The following is a 21764-nucleotide window of genomic DNA, read 5'->3' on the forward strand; positions in this document are numbered from 1 at the left end:
CCCCCTTCGCTCCACAGAGCTCATTTACTGCTCCTCAGTCTCGATCTTTGCACCCCCACCTTCAGCAGCGATCAAAGTCGTCTCTCTGACTGCCCTCTCACAAAGAAATGACACCAAAATATCTTCATTTTGAGGGATGTAACATGAAGGGCCAGACAGTGGGTTTCACAGGGTTGGTTAGCCATAGCTGACAGTCAAAAAGATCCTAGAATATGGATTCGATGCGAGCCGTGGACAAGACATAAGAACTTTTTCTTGGTTTAGTGAAAACTTAGCCAGAACCCTTTAAACTTTCCAGTGATCAGTGGATTTTTTATATTTTTTTCCCTTGAGACATTTTGTTCAAGAAACGGATGTTTGCCCTGTGGTTGGAGGCATCGCCTGAATGAAACATATTCCGATCTGACCTTGAGATGCAGCTGTTTTAGCAGAGTGAATTGTCCTTGTTCGGAGAGGAGCACGACCAGACACTCCTCCGCAGCAGCCAGCAGACAAGAGACAGGAGGGAGGTTTTTATATTCATTCAGATTGCGTCTCTATCACTGAACTCACCGTAGACAGACCTAATAACGTCCCTGAAAGCCTTAACAGCCGACTGAGACATTTCCTTGCCAACAAGTAAAATGGACAACACGGTCCTTAAGATAAAAATAACATGTTAAAATAGATAGGGAAGAGATGAGGAAATCGTTGGACAGGGATAAACCAATGAGCAAATCAAAAACTAAATGTGAGACGTCATTAGCACTTCATGCCTCTATGCCTCGGGCTCCCGTGCCGAGAAAATCCTCACTGTTGGTGTATTGATTAACAGCACTTATAAAGGCAATGGTGACAAAAATGGAAATGACAAGTCACTGAGCAGCAAGCCACACCACTGAGCACCACTACACAGAAAGATGCTCGAAAAGACGGCCTCTTCATAAAACCACGGCTGTCTATGCAGTGGAACGCACAAATATTTTTTAAATGAGTGTTTTTTTGACCAGAGAAACAGGGGGGCTGTGATATTCTCTTTTTTTTTTAAAGGTGGAAAATCTGCATCTACCAGAATGCACTACACCACACAGCACAAAATGAAATGAAATTAACACTGAATTTGTGGAGAAAATGTACTCAGTCCTGGGAAATTATCTGCCCATGCAGCAGGATGATTTTACTTGACAGGAAGTCTTAGATCAGGTGGTCCAGTGGGCTCTGAAAGTGTTACAAAGCTTACAAGTAAGTGGAAAAAGGCTGTTCCCTTTTGAGATCAAATTACTTTAGATCATTTCTGCAACACAGTAATAAGTGAAATACATCGTGTAACACTTTCAAGTAGCATCGTAATCATTCGCACTGAGTAATTTTCCACTTAAATATTGGTGTGGTTTTTTATTCGTTCCTTGGCCTTTCATTTTTAGTTTGCTGAAATGACTGTAAATCAGCAAACAAAGTGTGTTACATGTTTTTATTTAATTCCAGCTGTAAAAAAAAAGATTTATCACCAAGGAGCATGAAAAAAAAAAACACCAATTTAGTTGGAAAATTCTCCTGATTTTACTGGTTTCTGTGGAAAAAGAATGGTAGCTGCACTCTATCTAATGCAGCTGTTTTACCAGTAAGTTTCTCAATCTCAGAAGATCTCTTCATTAATTGAGGCATAAAAGACACATAAACTTGTAAATAACAAGATGAGTATCTTAAATCTAAGATTTTACATCCTGGCAAGCAGAGACATTTTTATAGTTCACCAGACCAATAAAATTGGTTTTGCTCATCCGTTTGGAAACGGGAAAACAATATGACGGCTGGCTGGTGGCAAACAATCTCATATTACTGCTCAACGTCACACTAAACTGTAATGTCTCGTGCTGTTTATGAAACAATTCAGGGGAGAAATAGGCTATGCAGTCAAAGAAACATGTTTTTTATTTGATCACCACCGCCTCATTTTAAACTGTGGTTTGAGTGCGAGAGAGAAGGAGAGGTGTCTCTCTCTCTCTGTCTCTACTTCTGCTTCTATCCATGCTGTTTGTTTGCTGTCCGTGGTCGTGCTAATACAAAAATGCATCAGTACAATCTGAGTTTAAACAACAGCCTTATGGCCAGATGATGCAAAATTGCCAAATTGGTCAACTGTGCGGGGGGAGGCTCTGGATGTGGGCAACATGGAGGACAGCTTACCATTGTGCAGCTGCATACACTACCCACAGTGTAATGGTTCAAATCAGGTTGAAAATCTGCTTTTTTGTTTCATTCCCTTTCAGGTAAACTCTTCTTTCAGTAATCGTATTCCCTTTATTTGGGGCCTTCGCCTCCTCTCTTGGATAATTTCCACCTGCTTGAAAGCGAATCAGGCTGTGTTATTTATTTAACACTGAAACCACCACGGGATGAGGGCTGAAGGGCAGGCGAAATGATTATGTGATTATTCATAAGAGCTCATTTGTAGTCGGAAGTGCCACGCATTGCAAACACGGTATTTAATTAAAGGATCTTTTTTTGTTAAGTGTGGAAAATAAGTGGGCACTGGAGGGGTTGGAGCACCCCGTCCGAGCGCTTGGATTATTTAGGAGGGCTAAAGTTGCGAGTGTTTGTCAACCGGGCCCTGCAGGCTGCCGTAGCACCGTGTGAGGGATTATAGACTGGCGGAGTCAGTGGTCTGTCCCCTCAGCAGCACAGCGGCCTGGCCCAGATGGAGCTTTCTCCCCAGGTCCCGGCGTTATTAATGTTCCGTCCAGATGAGAAACGATGCCGCAGCCCTGCTCATCTCGCCGCCCCCCCCCCTGGGGGACACCTGCTGCCACTGTACCATACACAGGTTATGTTCCCACCAAAAACATAATAATAGAGAAAAGAAATTCATAAAGAAAAGCCAGCGCTCTGATAGAACAAATCCAAAATACATCTTCAGAGGTCGTTTGGTTTGGACACACGTGCAGAGCCCGGAGGAAGGGAACACTCCTTTATCTTTGGCCAAATTTGCAGAAAAAGGCAGTCTCCCTGATGTGGCGTATTAACGGTCATTAGCTTCAAACTCCAACATCAAAGCACACAGTGAAGATCGCTCCCGTTGTCCAGTGTTTACCACCTCACGCGTGCGGTGGCACGTGCGGGGTTTGTTTCAGCTGCTATCGATGACTGTTCGGTGGTTGTTATTAATATATGGGGGGATGTGACGACAGCTTGTGTAGGGAGGTGTCACGCTCAGTGGGGGTCTGCTGTCAGATTATCCCTGTAGTGGGAACTGATTATTAGCTTTGACAAGGAGAACTATGTCCCAGTTATGTCAGGGCCAACGAGGCTCTTAGTGAGGAACATCCCTTTTAACAAGTCAAACGCTCGTATCTCTCCAGCCTCGCCGGGCCGATCACATGCGCTCAGATTAGGCGCTCATCACTGCACCACTGCCTTCATCCCAGTGTGCGAGACATGTAAGCCCTCAGCCACAGCGCAGACACACACACACACACACACATACTGTACATATGCACTCATTTACTCAGCACATGCACGCAGATGCCCTAACATGCACACATGCTACCACTTTGTGTCGTCATGTAGCCGCTGTAGCAGTAAACTCCTTCGACAAGAGATGCACGCAGATGCCCGCCCGTCGCTGATCACTGATGGGGAATGAACCCTTCTGTTTGGCTGCAGGCGCGTATAGCTGAGCATGACAGGTTGTCATGGTACATTTGAGATACATCCAGGGGGGAGACACATGGACGCTACTTGAGGGGGAGGGACGAGAAGCACGGCGGTTCTGCCACACAAATTGCTGGTCAAACAGTGCGGAATATCATAAACAAGATGGAGTTTGACAGTCTTTAAAATCTAATGGTCCCATTACATTAGCGGGGATGTAGTTTATCAAACAAAGTGCGTCCTTATTGGCCAACCTTGTCCTTGAAGGTGTTTCGTACGAGCTTCCTCATTAGTTTAATTGCTTGCATGGATAGCAAAGTCCAAACGGATGACACCCAAGAACATCTCACCCTCCTGTTATAAAGCCTCCTCCAGTCCTCTCTCTGCTCTCATATTGTTCCATAGCCCTCTGCTACTGTGTGTGGTTGGCACGTAACAGGCAGGTGGATAATGCCTGAGGGGACGGACAGAGGGAGCACATCACACTGTGCGATAACTGGTTTCTCTTGCTGACAGACGCACACCGAGGCAGACGTAAGGAGGGTCTAACAAACAGCAAAAATCCTCCCGGGTCAAAAAAACATGCTCATGTCTTCGTAGAAGTTGAAGATAATGACTGTGAAGCTGGGTTTTCTACTCCATCTTTGTCACGTCCCACTGAGCTCTCGCCGCAGTGACGATGTGATTAGACTCGAAACCTTTAACCTGCCAGGGGAGCATCTGATCCTAAGCTGGAGTTGAAATGTCTCCTTAGTATCCCCCCCCCCTTTCTCTTTTAAAAGTAACATATCTCCTCTCTGCTCTCACTAGTGGAGTAACAAGTCTGCTGTTGTGCTGAGAGAGAAGTAAAGACGCATAAGGCAGATCTATGTCAGCTGTCAGCTTTCGTAAATCCTTTTTGTACCCACATAAAGCGAAGGAAATATCCACACGACAAAAGGAGGTATTGTTCATCCATTAATAGGCAACACGAACACACACAAACACACACGCACACACACACCTACTCCACAAGCGCAAATTTCCACTCACTTATTGATGCTCCGAATGCGCACAGACACACTCACACAGGAATAGTAGCATCAAATGAAACGTTCGGATTCTGCAGAGCTTTTATTGTAACTGTACATTCTAGTTTTACCGAGATGGATCTGTGGCTGTGCATAGCAACAGACCCTTTCTGTGGCATTTCCGAGAATTAATTTGAATTTTAAAAGTCAAAGTCAAAGTAATCAAATAAAAAATACGGAACAATTCCTCTTCGGGTCTTGCGGGTGCCGGGGTGTCCATTTCAAATTCAGAAATTTCAGAAAAGCTGTGTGATTAGAAAGCCAAACGATATTTTCTGAATAGCTAATCAAACCTCGGCTCTCTCTTTTCTGAGGGGGGCAAAGATTAATGCGGAATAATAACTCTGTGAAGCCGACCTCGAGTTCAGGGGTCCGAGTCTCGGCCCCGCTGTAATTATACACTTGCTTCATTTGCTTCATGCTCCTGTGACCCTTTCAGTACTTTACTGCTGTTGCAGTACCCAGCACCTTTGTCTCATTAAGATGGAAATGTTTTGTTTTTTAATCAGGCATTTCACTGTAACTCTCTCTGCTTCCGTGCGTGATTATGCGAATGAAGGACTGATTGAGTGGCCGTTTTGTTTGCTTAATAACTGAGTCATCAGTGCACTTGCAGAGCAGTGACGTAAACTGATCAGGTAAGAGGGGAGAGACAAAAGACATTCTGGTCGTAGAAAAAGCAGCGATGGACTCAGGATGTTTGAGGGGCGGGGGTGGAAAACATACAAAGGGCACCAGCTGAATGCAGTGGGGCACGCAGAAAGTCATGATACATTCCACCCTGGAGGGCACTTCCTCACGTTTCCTCCACTGGAACTTACTTTATCACGTTTTGTCCACCACAGGGGCATCCAAGAGGGCGAATCCGCTGTGTCTTTTCGGACATTGGGGCACCTAAGGGGGCCGAGTGCCTGAATGAGTCGGTGAAAGAAAAGAGGTGAAGCTGGTTGTTTTAGGGAAGCATCAATCCCCCGCCAATCCGACAGAGTGGAATCAGAATTTAAGGCTTAATTGCTTTCGGCTCCAGAACTCGACTGAAGGCAACTAATTTCAGTGACATCATCAGAAAGCCACCACTTCGCTATGATTAATTCAAGTCCGCCGAGTGTCACGCAGGCCACTTCAAGTTAAGAAACATTAACTATTCATCGAGCCCACAGAAACGTATTCACTTTTTGACACCGACGGAACTCATTTCTCTGCCTCATCCGTCAAGGTGTTCAAACATTCTGCTACCTGGCAGAGACGTGTCAGCGGGTTCAATCCATCACACGGGGCTGCTCACCAGAGATCTGACAGATGCACTTGTAAAAGGTCCATCGCTTCATGTTTTTCAATCCATTCGAGTCCCAATCTAGGTTGTTTGTCCATCAAAAGCTCCAAGCTCCAGCCGGCTGCATGGCCAACATCTTGAATCAAACACTTCCAGTCCTTGTTTGCTGATTATTCCGAGCCCATCTGTCATATTTGACAGTGTGCAGCAGCTACTTTATGTTAACACGTGAGGATTGTGTTAATTGGCGTTGATGCCTTAAATCATGTTGAAGGCTTTCAGCTTGTAAACAGATGGATCGGGAAATTAATAGTCAGCCCAGAAGGGGTGGTTGGGACAGTGGTCAGTTTACAGCCCTCCTCCCTCCTCCCTCCTCCTCTCGCGCCCTGCAGCAGACACAGAGGATGGCTAAAGTTTGCTGATGTTGGAACAAAGGTTATACCCTCCATGCTGACGGCTGCACTGGGAGTAGTTAAAGTAAAACGACTGTTGGAGGTCAGCGGTCACCAGAGAGTGATGCATGGATCCCGGCCCAGAGATGGCTCTTCTCCAGTGGTCAAGGTCAGAGCCAGCCGCCCTGGCCCGAGCGCAGCCACAGACATGAAGCGTGTGTGTTCACATTCGGCCCGACTCTGTCTGTCTGTGTTTTATCCTCGAGGCATTCGGACCAGACATGTCGTTTACAGTGCACTGCCAGGTTTTGCTCGTCTTCCACATGTGCTGACTGAAATAGATTTTTGAGGCAAAGATCAAATTTGAACATGAATATTTATAAGATGCGTTTCATAGTCGCTGCTCATTAAAGTTTTACTCTCCTTTTAGTACAAGACGAGGAGCTGTCAAGATGTTAATTAGGGTTGTGCATAAGTGCTTTTTTTTTTTTTCTAAAGTTGGCGGATCATCCTGCCTGAGCTTTATTAATGTTATGGTGTTTTTTTTTTTTCTGTCTTTCCTTTTGAACACAGACCTGAAGCCCTGCTCCAGTTTATATTGTCTGCATGGTGACATGTTTTCCGGGCCAGTGTTCTGAAGGCTACTGAAGCTCAGACTCATGGGCCGCAGCGTCCACAGCTCTTAAAAAGCTGTAATGAGGCAACTTCATTGTTTTTGCATTGCAGACATATTTTAAGACATGTAAAAATACAATGCTTTGAAGCATTATTTGGTTTTTTTTTTTTAGGACAAACACGTCAAAACACCTTGTTACTGTAATAACATCACTCCTTCTCTCTGAATCTATGCAAATAATGTATTGTCGTATTTTTTTATTAGATATGTTTCACAAGTTTAACTATAAGACTACCACTTAGGGTTTGTTCACACTGCAGGGAAATCAGATTGGAGTGTCCATGCTGTTATTTAGTGATTTCAGATTGGATTTTTGTGTCCAGACATCACCAACCGATCTGCATGGGTTGCTGTGGTAACAGGCGTCAGTCACCACGTACACTGGTCACGTTGCTTTCCAACAGGGGAGCATGAAGAATGTCGGTTTATTTCAGAGTGACTGTCCACAGACTGTTGCACTGATCCAGTCAGTCTGGATTGGATGATGTCGTGTGTTGCGCGACACAAAAGACATCTTAAAATCCAATTTTAGCAGCAAGAGCATCCAGACTGACTGAGGCACTTCTGTAGAAATATGATCACTTTTCAAACAGCCTCCAAATGCAGTTCGGATGTGATTTGCAAAGATTGCATTTCATGTGGTTTTTTGTTGTCCAGACTTTCTAAAATCAATCTGGGTATGGCCTTGATGTGCCAAAAAATAGATTTGGGCGGGCAGTCTGAATATTGACGTAATACACACGAGGTGCCTTCTGCTTCACTTTAGTTTATTCTCATTGCAATGTGTGCTGGAAGTTATAACTTTCCACCTCACATTTGTCTAAGCCCTCAAGATGTCGCAACATCAGTTTCATACGTAAAACTCTTTTCTTCAGGAAACAACTTGTTTTTCAAAGATGCACTATGTTGTTAGGAAAAATACATACAAAAACTCAGAAAGGTAATATTTACAATATACAGACAGTAATAATACAAACTCAGGAGTATTTGTTTTAATTTTAATCAAATAAATGAGTATTCGTCAGAGGAAAATAAGGTCCCAGAACACTGTTTAAATCTAAAAAGGTGGCAGGGTCCGCCACATATAAGCAAAGTAAAACTGTATAAAATGATGTTGTGCTTTAAGGTCATTCTGTTTATTTAGTTTGTTTAAGCATGAAATTTAAAAATTGAAAATATTTTCTCCTTTCTTCCGAAAACAACATAGTGCAGCTTTTAGAAAAAACATAATTCATTCATCTAAGCACAACAGTGTAACTTTCAGGTCCACTTCTAAAATCCACACTCACTTGCTTTGATGTGCATGCTCAAAAAGCAGAATTAATCAATGCAGGAGGGCCCTTTCAGACAGGCTTTCCAAACATTTGAGGGGCAGCAGAGCACTTGAGTGGAAAAAAAACTAATTTGAGCATCAAAAAGATGAATCTCAGAGGAACCCTTCGTAGCCAAAGACGTTCTAACGTAGAAAAGAGAGGGCACAGAGTTCACATATGATGAGAAACACTGAGATCCTTTGTTCAGATCGTGACGATTTGTCATCCGATTTGACTCCACAACACACCGTTATTAGCACCGACTACTCAGCAGCCGTGCTGCTCTCTTGATCTGCGGGCTTAAATAAAACTCATACACAAGACACTACTAACAACACAGAAAAAGCACCGATATATTTTAATGGACAAAGCAAACCACGAAACAATGTTCGCTGTCAAGACAAACAGCAAAATCAATAATCCAGGTCAAGCAGTGAACTATTGAACAATCAGTTGGCATTCTGACTCGTCCCCCCCGTCCAGAAACATTGTACAGGAATTTAATATTAGACATCACGGAAGTAAATAAATAATAAAGGCAACAAAGAACACTGTGAGGAAACTTCACAGGCCCGTGTAATGCAGCCGTTTTGTAGACTCCCCGTGTATGAATTATCTACGCTCCGTGTGCGCACATTTCAGGCCACAGAGAGCGAGGTGAATTCAGCTCTGTGAAGTACAGTAAATATCATTCAACTTTCATGCAAAGCGGCTCTCGTGAGGCAGCGTTTTTAATCTCCTGCCTCATTTTCCGCTTCCCCCCTTTTTTCTCCCTCTCCTCTCCCGGCTTTTCTCTCTGGTTCCATTTGAAGGGAGCTGATTTTTGCTCCGCAGGTATTACTCCACCATTTTCAATTGCGGGTTGGATCCCGCATTCACATTGCTGAATATAAATCCTTCTCGGTCGGTGGCATAATGAAAAACAACTCCAGTCCTCCCCCTCGCTCCGTATAGCGAGAAGAAGGGGGCTAAACAGAGTGGCGGCGCATCATCCTCCCTCGGTAGAATTGATTAAACACATCTCCTCGAGCCTCATCATAATTTGCCACCTAACGAGGACTTCCAGTGCAGTTGTGGATGTTGCACCTAAAACACAGCCGAATGTAAACATGATTAATGATGTGTAGTGCATATTTAGCCCATGGATGAAGACGGAGGGAGAGAAGGGAAGATAGATGGAGCTCGCTTGGATAATGCACCAACATGTGGTAATTAGTGGATAAGGTAAACAGCCAATGGGGGAGCCAAAGGGCAGGTTCACCGCCTGTTAGTGGATGCTCTCATTCTGGCGGTGGGTTTCTTCGTGGTTCACGGGGAGAATAGCAAAGAAGGAAGTCAGGAAGAAATGCGGCAAGTTCACTGAGCAACAGTGGGGTGTTACTCTGCGTCCAGTCTGCTCTCTGGCATATTTGTGTGTGTGTGTGTGTGTGTGTGTGTGTGTGTGCACGCGTGTCCGTACGCACAGAGCCGGAGCACGCTTTGTGCTGTGAGGGACTGCACTTAAACCATCTTCCTCCATCTGCTGGAGACGGCATGTTGCTCATACTCACAATTGATTGGTGGTTGGCCTGTAACCTTGGCAACAGCAGGCTGGAGGGGGAAAAAGAAAGCATTTTTCCGGAAGGTTCAAAAAATGGGTTTGGAAAATGAAAACGGCGCCAGTTTAACTCGTTGCTCTCTCCCAGCTGTTTGACCTTCACATTTCACTCTTAAGTCTCCATGATAAAAGGAGGGGAGCTATTTAGAGATTCCACTACATCCTACACGCTGAAAGGATTTCTGTGGGAGGAACGATCATCTGATAGCGGCTTAGAACTTTTGCCGCGTCACGCTCGCTGTCAGTAAACGGAGGAGTGTGAAAAACAAAAAAAAGTTCTTCACACATCATGGTTTATAAATGAACCAGGAGCTGACTTTGAAAGACTGGTTTAGATGTGTCAGTATGATTTAATTCAAAGGAGAGAGTTCCCGCTGCAAAACGGGACGCAACCTATAACACTTTATAAAATGCACTTTTGACAACACAATTTCACACTGTTTTTCTTTGTATATATCTTTATATTTTACCTTTTCTAGCTTCAAACAGTGTTTTAGGGAGCTTATTTTCCTCTGAGAACATCTTGATTACTCATAAGAGTTTGACTTTCTTCTCCAAAACGCCACACAAAGCTACTTTACGTTAGAGAACAAGTTTCACTAACCATTGCTCTAATTATGAAGATGCTTAGGATTTTTTTAGGACGCCAACACGCCCTGTTTTTGCTGCAGTCTCACCATTTTTAACCCTTTCTCCTGCTGTGCCACCGATTAGTAAGTTCCCCTTTAAATCTCGCATTTTCATGCTGATACAAACCTAATAGGCATTTCTCAGTTTCTGTGTTGGACCTGTGCCATGGTATCTGGCAATTACGAGGCAGAGGTGAGCGTGCACGAACGACCCCGCCGACGCTTGTGACCGGCCCTTCAGCTGCGCTCAGTTTGCCGCTGAAAATGGACGAGAGAGTTGCCAAGAAGAAGAGATGCGCTTCCAAATTTCCCTTCCGCCTGGTGCGAGACTTTCCCCTTCGTTGACCTTTGCCTCCTGCCCCACTCGCTCGTCCTCTTGCCTCCACTCTGCAGACTGTAGTCCTGCGTCATTTTATCCTCCCTCTTGTTCTTTTTTAAAGGTCTGCCTGGCACTGGTGACTCCTCACTCTCACAATGTCATGATCATTTTAGTTGTTGACTTTTGTTCCCTTTTTGTACATTTTCTATTGTGTTTATCCATTTTACCATGAGCTATGAATTCAAGATGAATAGAAAGTAATTTTACAATTATATCCGTACTTATACTGATTCTATGTTATTGGTGGTGGTTGAAGGAAGGTTGTTTGCCAACACCCCAGAACATTTCCCACTTTTTCACAGCCTCGTGTTGGCAGGCATGCTTATGCAGGTATCATGTCAGGATTATTGTGACAGGAATGTGTCAGTCTCCTGCACACCCCGTCAAGTGTTACTGACATGAAAACTATTACAAGTGTTCATCTCAGATATACAGGTGCGGGAGAGTGTGAATTCACAGTTTCTCATGTGATTAATATGGACCACGTTAATTAGAGTAACCAAACTTTATTTATACAGTAACACCTTCTACATGATGTCTCCAAGTCAAACAACATAAAAGGTGATGTTGGCAGCATCTACCACTGTAAACATGAACACACACACACACACACACACACACACACACACACACACACATACAGCTCACCCGGAGACATGCATAGAGAAGGAGCAAAGGAGGGAGGGAGACCTTGATGAGACGATGAGAACATATTTGTTTTTGTCAGCTAGCTGGAGGAAGAATTTCAGTCGATGTTAATGAGAGGCAATTAGTTTTGATTAAAAACGAGATTGCTCCCCTACATGCAATGTAGCTGTATCAAAACAAAATAATGATTAATTTCTGTTGGTAGAAGACATTATTGTCAACAGCAAAAGTACCCATGCAGCAGCGATACAATTGCTCTGAGGCCGGAGAGGAGGAAAAACATTCATTTAGGGACTCGGCTGGATGTTCCTCTGCAGCAGCTCATAATAAAGTGTGTGGGTGCTTTTGTATGCAGTATCCGCACACATACAAGCGTGCTTGTGTATAATGTGGACACACGATATGTTTGTGTGGGAGGTTTCTGACTACGTTGAACTTTCGGTGATCATTCTTACCTCCATTACAAACTTTGGCTACTCCCAATGTTGATTATTCTATGTTTCAATTATTAATTTACTTTTAATGTTTATTCAAGGTTCATTTCATATTTAATTATGCCCCTTGGCTTTATCATATGCATCTACTGAGTTCGCTAGAGTTTCTTTACTACTACCAGTGCTTCTATCGTCACTTGTGTCTACGTGAAACTAACAGCCGGTGTTATGTCTCTTTGCTCCCCTCTCCCAGCGTCCATTGTAACTGGGAAATGGTGGTGTGAGATGGAACCGTGTCTGGAGGGAGAGGAGTGTAAGACTCTGCCTGACAACTCCGGATGGATGTGCTCCTCTGGGAACAAAATCAAGACCACAAGAGTGAGACCTCCCACACACTCACACACACTTGAGCACACCTGTGTGTGCGTGTGTGTGTGCATCTACAGAGCTGCACACGCAACGACCAGATGCACACGTACACGTACAATACATGCGTACGCACATGTAACCCAGGCATACACTCTAGCACGCTCACACCATTTCCAAACAGTATATGCCAAAATGCCACACACGTTTCACTCGCCTATGAATTTCTTCTTTAAGTCCAAGAGAAGAGGTTTACTCTTTTTTCTTCGATTTAAAGGATACTGTAAGCTCACCCAAAAATAAAAATGTAGTCATTATCTTCTCACCCACATGTTGGTGGAAAGATAGGTGAAGTTTCATAATCCTCAAAATATTTCAGGCGCTTCACAGCAAAACAGCGTTCTAGTATTCTCGCAAACAACTGAAATAGTTGTGGACTTGTTTGAAAACAATGAAAAAAAAAACAGAAAAAATATGACATTCATGCTCACTGTCGCTGCTAGGCTAAAGTCAAGTTGGGATCTCTGTGTTTCTGGAGATTACGCTGATGAGGTGCAGCGAGCCATTTTTGTATTTTTTGTTTTGTCTTGTTTTTGTTTGCAAAATAAGGCCCCCAACGGCTTCAGCTGTTTTCGGAGAATGCCGCCAAGCTCTTCTGCCGTGAAGCTCTGGAAATGTGTTGTAGACGACGCCCCCATTTCTTTACATGACAGTTTTGCAAAAAAAAAAAAAAAAACTTGTGCGTTCATATTACAAGCTGAAAACATAATACAAATGCGTGCAGTTGAGTCATGTAGTCACAGTTTTAGGTTTTAAGAACTGAGAAATGCTAGTTTACATGACGGCTACACTCTTGGAACCAGTTTCAAAAGCGTTTTCAGGCCCCCAAAATGCTGTTGCCACATGAAAGAAAATGCCAAAATGCGAGAAAGGTTTATGCAAAAAACATTATTGTGTCAATAGCCCTAATGAAACTTCATACGATGCTCATTTGAGACTTGGGCGAGTCAATAACGACTGAGTTTTTCATTTTTGGGTGAACTCATACTGAACTGAGGACATCTCGCCACAGCCTGCTTAATTTTTAACTTTAATCTTCTGCCTCTTAACAATCAAACATGCACAGTGTCGAACCTGTGGGTGGAAATAGATGTGCACGAGTCACACAGTAAACAGTCAGAAAACACAGCACATCTGTGAGCTGTATAAAACTGTGGGATTTGTCTGGTGTAAGCATACTATCCAAGGGCCCATAGTAGTAAAGAACAAGCGTAAAGTAGGCCGTAAACAAACAGGTGGGCTCTGCCTCGGGCCACACTCCTCTCACAGATAAAGTTAACGGCCACTCTGCTTCTCCGCTGCCTTTCGGCTGTGTAAACTGACTCAGAATGCGGCATGCAAAAATAATGAAGGGAGTTAAGTCCTCGAAGCCAGCAGTCCAGCAGTCTGTGACAGCTTGATCACCCGATTTGTATTCATTTAATTGACTCCCCCCCATCTCCCACCCTCCCCACCTGCTCGCGATCAGCAAACCTTTCGTCTCCTCTCAGTGCTTGGTGACAATGACTTTGAATAGAAGCAGAGACTAATGTGATGGTGGAGGGTGAAAAAGAGGGAGCAACCAGTGAAGGTTAGACCGCACGGGGGCTTCCCAAGGTCGCTCTGCAGATTTATAAGCCAGCAGATAGACATAAAGCTCTCACTGGGGCCCCTTCGCTGCCAACCACGCACAGGCCCCAAATTCTCAGAAAAGAAGTTGATCGAACGGGGGTCTTGCCATCCTGTCAAGGTAAGGTGTAGTGCTTGGTTCACTAAAGAATGCATCTCTAATTCTCAGTTCAGTCCTTTGCACAATTTGAAAATAAGTCAACTTGATTGTTTTTGTGTAACTTGGGACGAATTCTTAACGATGCTCTTGAGACACATTAATCAAGACTGTACATTTCTGCACACAAATGGAGAATGAGCATTAAGACGTATCTATGAGTAAAAATGACCTAAGCATCATCATCAAAACCTTAAGAGAAGAGGGCCAAAAGGTCAGGCCTGAAGCTGCTTTACTACCCAATACACACGTGTCCTTTTCTCTTGACCCTCTCTTTGCAGAACACCCAGCCATACTCCCCTTTTTAGCTTCCGGAAGCAAAATGCAGAGGATGCGTCAACAGAAATTGAGCTGCATTCTTGCTTCTGTAAAGGTTAGTCTTTTTCTCAAGCTGTTGTTTGTTTTAGTTTATATTTTTTTTTGTTTATTTTTCCGTCTCTCTCTCTCTCTCTCTCTCTCTGTCCCTCTCTCTCGCACACATCACTGTAATGCACTTGAGTGTCGGGCGGTAGGAGTGGGACCAACTCATGTTCAATGACTTCTCATTAACCCAAATACTCAGTGCGAAATAATCAAGTGTGTGTTTACATGCTGTGCATGATTAGGCAGGCATGACACAAATACTGAACGCACCGCCACCCACTGTAAATATTTATCACCCGGCAGCACGCGCATAAATACAAAGTAAGTTGCTGCATTTTCATATAAACGGTGGCACTTGTATCGCTAAAATACATCAGTCGGTACAAAGATGGGTAAACATGCAGCAGTGCGCTCATGGTGGAGTACTTAGAAACCCACACACACAGAGCCAGGTCCACCCCTGAGCGGAGTCCTGCTGCCTGTGAACAGTGTGTAATGTCAGGATCAGTGCCTCTCCCTTTCATTGCCTCCTTTGTTCCATGTCCTGTTTTCGCTATCAGCCACTGTGTGGGTTTGATTACAGTGACTTGCTCTGGTCTGCCAATCCCATTAGTCACTAATCTGTGACATGCTACTTGCTCCTCTCTGTGTGTCTGTGCTCCTAGTTGTGTGCGAACGCACATGTTTGATGTGTTTGATACGGCTGCTTTTGTGTGTGTGCGCTCACACGTGTGCACAGGCCCCCGCCCCCCCCCGGCAAAGCCTCTTCCCTTTTTTCCGTCATGTGGCTTCTTATCAGAGGCCACTTGATACCCTGATCCCCCTCCGAGGGTCTTGTTGAAGCAGCTATCAGCACACAGCATAGCCCACAGGCTACATGAAAGGCCTTTTATCCTGCACTCTGCTCTCTTTTTTTAATCAACATTCCTCATTCACCTGCCTCTTAGGCCAAATTGCCTCATTTGTATTTGTTCTGTAACAAGCTCAGCAAGCCCATACCACACCATTGTTTTTTTGTTTCATTTTCGTTTTTTAAATTCTCTGCCATTTAATTTCATCTGCAGGTTTTTCCTTTTGCTCTGAAAAGTGTCAGGGGAACACAGTGAGGCCAAAACACACACATGTTGTTCACGCGCACGTAGACTTTGTAGCTAACTTTTATCAAAAATTGGCATGAAAGGTAAAGACGCCAAGCAGAAAGCCAGTGCCTGACATCCATGTTTCTTCTTTTCTTTCTTTATGTCTTTCAGAGAGGGAGCCCTTCATTGCCTGTTCTGTAGCAGCAGACAAGGCAGGCCCTTTTGTTTGTGGAAGTCACAGTGAGAGCGAGGCTGGGGGAGCACCTTCCAAAACACACAGCCGCCATAGATCTGCATTACCCGCTCCACTCACTTAATACAACAATCCATTTCTGCTCCCTCCGAACAACTTTACACCTTAAGAGAGATAGGCAGAGGGAGAGGGGCTGTAATGAAAACATCGTTTCTGCCACTTCTCTCATGCTTTTTGAAAATAGTGAAAGGAATTATGTTCATCTGATAACCTCACTGTTAGGGTGCCAGACTGACTATGAATCTGTCATCAGTATCCAGGCAGGAATGTCATGCATACATAACACAAAGCTCTTAGAACAGTCAATGAATTTCAGTGACTTTTTTTAGTCGTTATCGACAACATAGCCACTCGTGTACAGCAGCTGTTTTAATGTATAAGACCACGGCATTTACTTAGTGGACTACGTATCAGATCGGTGAGTGCTAAGCATTGAACTCAACTGGATGCACCGCCGTTTCTCACACTTTACCGAGTGTGTCCCCTCCAACTAGTCCAACATGATTTACTGGCTGTTCAGAGACTCACACCTCCCTTATTAAAAGCAGCGGAGGGTACTTTTTCTAGCAACGTAACACACCATGACAGGATGCAGCCCATCTGTGAGACAGTTTCAGAGCAAAAGTGACCTGCCAGCATTGCCATCTAATTTGTCAAAATCGGGAGATCTCAGTCTGCAGTTGATCAAAATGAACTCCGGGCGGCCATGCCACACATGCAGTTCAACTTCACTGAGAAATCCCCCGTTCCATCTCTGTGCTTGCCAACATTTCCTCTTCCTCCTTCCGTCCTGTATGATGTCATCATGAAGACAAACATGCAGACATACACAAGCGAATGAATAATGAAATGCTTTTTTGAAAAGTACAACTCTGTAGGCTGACAGCTGCAGCCCAGACTGCCAAGAATGGCCAGAATGTCATCCTTATGACATTTTTATACAGGTGGAGGATGGAGGAGTTCATTCCAAGTGCTACTGATTAATTTATACCCGTTTTCTTTGCTTTTCTCCATTGTCAATGTCACATTAAATGGATCTTGATGTATTTTGCTGTCTGGAGTCTTCTGTTTTTAGAGGGTGCTCTTTAGTGCTGTTTGAAGAGGTTTCTCAGCTGGCATGATTGATTTGTTCAGCACTAAACGAGAAAGGGGGAAAGGGTAGGCTGTGTTTGCACTAAATTCCTTTGCTAAGGCAATTGTCCTTGGCTCTTTTTACTAACTGGAGTCTGAGTAAATTGCAGTTTAATGCAGCCAGCAAATTAGAATGCAGACGGCTTAGTTGCCAGCAAAGATGGGATAGGCAGGAAATCCTTGAGCAATCCGCTGCTACCTGCTGCACTGTTCATTTGAAGAGACGGGGAGGACAGAGAAGAATAGAGGACACTTTTAGTCCCACACAAATGCATGCATGTGGGTTGAAATTACAGCATTTGCATACAACCCCTTCTCTCCCGCTAACAAACCTCTGGTGGATTGTGTCTGAGATGGAGAGTGAGCCGTAATGTGTAACCTGTTACTGCTCTTGTTCTGGCAGAGGTCATTCTCTGCTCCAACATTCCGATACGTCGCCTCACAGTAGATGATACGGATGCAAATGTTGGACACATGAGCCCAGAGGATTACTGTGTTTAAGGATCATGGGGGGGGGGGGGAAATGGACCAAAACCGCACAGAGAGAGACAATGTGTGGCTTTGAAGCTATTTAAGGCACACTGACACAGACATAAATAGGCATGATGTATTTACCCAGGGAGAATAGTGTTTCTTTGACAGGGATTTATTTGACATCTGTTTTAACATGTCATTCGGTCTTTAAAAAAAAAAACTGCAAATGGAGTTCCACCTGTTTCCGCTGAGAATTGTCTTGTTTCAGACAATTTCTAGCATCATTATTCTTAAACGTGTGTGTGTTTATATATACACACTTTAAACAACAACAAAAAAAGAACTTCAACAGTAATGATTTTAAGCAATGTAATAGGAGGATCATGAGGCTTCATTATGCAGGGAATAAAAAAAAACGTGATGAAAAAGAAATGTAATGTAATGTAAAAAAGTAGTCAGCACATTGCCAAGGCTGTGCAATCCTGTGAATTTATTTCAGAGACTGGAAATGTATATAAATCATTACTCTGCATCTGGATCTGTATTTAAATAAAATGATATCGGAGAATGAGGAGATGCATAACTCAGACCGTTTTTAATTGATATACAGGTAAGTGCATAAGTTCATGTGAAAATACTCAGGTATGCATTTAGAAATAATACCTGCTCCTTGTTGGTTTACTCCTTCAAACTTTAAAATCTTTTACTAGATTTTTTAGATGCTAAGGGCATCCCACTAACAGAACTGAAAACATGTAAATGACAGTTTATTCCAGAACATTCTTTAAAGGGTAACTTAAAGTAAAGTGTGTTTACAGGTCATGGGGAGGACTACAGCATATGTGAAAAGTTGTACAAACCCTTTTTTGGCTACAGGGGAAGCTGTATGTAAACTGATAAATTGCCTCCATTGATGTCCCTCAGTGGCATTGTGGGTAATGTAGGCTCCAGGTTTTAAAGAGGAAGAACACATGGAGTGCAATGATAGACCAGTGGACTGCTTTTCAAGACCTGCCACCTACATTACCCACAATGCAACTTCAACACTGAGTGATATCATCATGGCATCATTTATCAGATTACATGTAGCTTTATACTACTTTAGCACACATGCAGTAGTACTCCCCAACACCTGTAAACACACTTCAATGTTCAAAATTGGTGGAGTTACCCTTTAAGTGGATTTTCACTTTAAAAAATGGTGAAACAATTTTCAACCCGCGGGCAGAGTTTTGCAAACAAATGAGATCATAAATCCACAATGGCCCTAATGACATGCTAAAAATTAAGACTTTCTTTAATAGTGTCAAACCAAAATACTGTGTTCAATCAAACACTGTGTACCAACAATATAACTGAAACGCCTGAGAGTCTCTTCCTCTGATTGTTCTCTGGAGCCTAATCTCAAACCAACACACAGCACAGCAGGTGAATACAGGTGCACACAATATACCCCGGGAAAAATGGCTAATAAAATCATTTGGCTAGCATGTCCGACACATTGGAGCTCTGAGACTCTCCATGTGCTACAGCTCCCGAACAGCACCCTCCGCAATCAAATCCACACACCTGGCCACCACCTGCCAAGCCTGCTGGAAATGTCATGGCTGTATTTCTTAGTTGAACAGGATTATGGGATTTCTAATTGGCCCCACAGTGTGTAGGGGACTTAAAATCTCCTCAACGTAAAATCTGAAGGCAATGAAATAACTGGAAAATGTGATGAAAGTAAGGTTAAAAAAAATATATAAAAAAAAAAATGTTCTGGAAAACAAGCAATTTGCAGCACAGACAGTCATACGAGGGCAAGGAACTCGACTACTTTAACTGCGGCAGACAACGTGCGCACAGCTTTTATTGAGCTTCAGGTTGAGCAGGATGCTGAAAAGCAGGACATTCAATAGCAGTCTCAAGGTTGCACAATGTACCATTGAAATGTGTCCAGGCTTGCAACCGAGGCTGAATAAGAGTCCCTGAACCAGAGTCACGGAGAGACAGCTCAGACTCCGCAGCGGGTGCCGTGATCCCATTTAGCAATGCCAAAGTCATTTTATCGGGTTGGAGGAAAAATCCTCAGCTGTGATTGGCTGGCCTCGGAGAGAAGGTGCAAACGTTTGAGGGCGGGGGAGGGGATGTGGCTAAAAGGGCCCGTGATGAAGTCAAAAATATGCCCGGGTGTCAGTTTGTGAAGCAGACGTACACAGCATGGAAACACACCAGGGTTTTTTTTTTTTCGGCACAAAGAGTTCTCCAGATATATCCCAGTATACCGATATATGCCTAAAACACCTCCGTTTAGGGCCGTTTCCACTCATATAAGCTGTCTGTTTTTAGTAGCAGCGGGAACTGGGAGGTGAGACGGGGCTGTACAAAGCCTCCACAGTTCAAAAAGACTCCCCCTTGTTTCTGAAACACGCAAACGGAGCAACTCCTCTGGGTCTAATCCTCGCACACTTGTATGCCTTTGTTCTATCTAAGTCTATGTGTGTTTTCTCTCCTCTCCTCTTCCTCCTCTATGTTGCAGATTCATCCCAGGACCTAACAGAGAGCTCCCATCGCAGGGCTGCGTGCCAGGCTCTTCCCCTCTCCCCATCTACCCACTTTTCTCCTCCCACCAAACCGGACTAAAACTATTACATCTGCGGCTACTGACTGGATTACCTGGGACCACAGAAAGGATATCCACCCAGATAAAAACAGCTTTGCTCGTGTGGTGCCAAGGATTTGAAACCAGACTAATCCCCTGTTTGATCAATGAGCCCCATGTTGGTGACTCTCCTCTTCCACACAGCTGCGGCCAGTTTCCGACCTGCTCTCTCTCTCTCTCTCTCTCTCTCTCTCTCTCTCTCTCTCTCTCTCTCTGGTCCTACCCCCCCACCCCACCCCACCCCTCTCAGAAACTGAAACAGCTTAGCAGGGGTTATTTAGAGGTTGTTAAAACATTATTCGATAGACATTCGGCCCCGCCTGAAGGTAAACCGGTTGAGAGGGGCTTACACGGACCTGAACTTGGAAGTGGAAGAGGGGGAAATTACCCTGATGTCCTTTTCTTTCTGTGTGGAAGGCGTTCGTATTTGACTCGGCCTGCTGAGAGGACACGGAGGAGATTCGGTTGACAAACACTGGATCTGCAGCCTGTCATGAGTTCACGGAGAACCTTCGAGGGGCTTTAGGGTCTGTCCTCGTGGACACTTTGACTTTTATTTCGAGGGCATGCCCGATGTAAATTCATGAGCACTTCTTTTCTTTGTATGTAAGATAATTTGTGTATATATACATATATAAATACATTACATATAAGATGACAGATCCGAGACGCTGAAAAATATATTTAAGAATCTATTAGGCGCTTGAGCCCCATGGTGGAATATTGATCAGCCACTGAGTATAACTTATCCAGAGGCTGCTGTCCCCCGGTACATGGTGGGACTGCTACGAGACAGTCATAAAATATAAGTATTGGTCACTTTCGTCATTCAGCAGTGTCCTTGGTTAAGCCAGAGGATGCTTGTAGTTTCTGTAAAGATGAGGAAAACACTGTATAGAACTGCCTCACAAAAGAAAGCCGCACTAACAACGACCCCTGAGCTTTCCACTCGGTTACAGACGGGACGCGGAGCAGCAGCAGCAGACACTCGGACCATAATCGGACAGTTAGTCACGGGCGACTGCTTTGACTGACTTTGTTTCTTGTGTAGATCTCCCTCCAACACACCAGAGAGAGGTGATTTATTCAGAATGACAGTGAGAAAGTATTAGTCACCACGGAGAAACATACAGTTATCCCCCAGTAGATAAAAGTACATTACAGGACAGCCTTATGAGAAATAAAAATGGTTTTCTATACTGATACACTGTCTCTCATTCCTTGGCATTGTAACCGATACTTTTTGAAAAATGTTCCTCTTATGACAATTTGATATGTTGTAATATGTGGGTGGAAGATCTTGTCAGAGTTTCATTTATATGATGTGTTAACATTGTGAAGTCTCTGCTTGAGTAAACAAGCAATCAGCAACAGCATAAGGCATTGTGAGAATGACTTACGGGCACAGACACACACACACACACAGACAAGCATGCCGGAAACACACAAACAAATCTGTGATACTTCATTTACACTATTCCCTCGTGGCAGAGAGGATTTATCAGAACAGCACATTCAATTCATCCATGCAATTAGAATAAATATTTCCAATATTGTGCCAGGCAAAATTCCAGATGATTTTCAA

At 43.8% G+C, this 21764-nt stretch overlaps 1 protein-coding gene across 4 annotated transcripts in view; it reads left to right on the forward strand.

The window, feature by feature from the left end:
* The window catches only part of tafa1b (TAFA chemokine like family member 1b), a 123109-nt gene extending 101554 nt beyond the window's left edge, over positions 1–21555 (forward strand). The window contains exons 4-6 of one of the 4 annotated variants that reach the window (XR_003984478.1): positions 12295–12419; positions 14514–14605; positions 15846–16973. Coding sequence is in view for 2 of the 4 variants with exons in the window: in XM_030421394.1 (XP_030277254.1) it covers positions 12295–12419; positions 15846–15875 (155 nt within the window). In the remaining 2 variants the exon portion in view is untranslated. Of the gene's footprint in view, positions 1–12294; positions 12420–14513; positions 14606–15845; positions 16974–20056 lie in introns of those variants that run through there. The other 3 variants (XR_003984477.1, XM_030421394.1, XM_030421395.1) reach the window with 3 other exon arrangements.
* Positions 21556–21764: the final 209 nt, after the last annotated feature.

This window comes from Sparus aurata, chromosome 6, assembly GCF_900880675.1.
Source record: "Sparus aurata chromosome 6, fSpaAur1.1, whole genome shotgun sequence".
In the NCBI taxonomy this organism is placed as follows: Eukaryota; Metazoa; Chordata; class Actinopteri; order Spariformes; family Sparidae; genus Sparus; species Sparus aurata.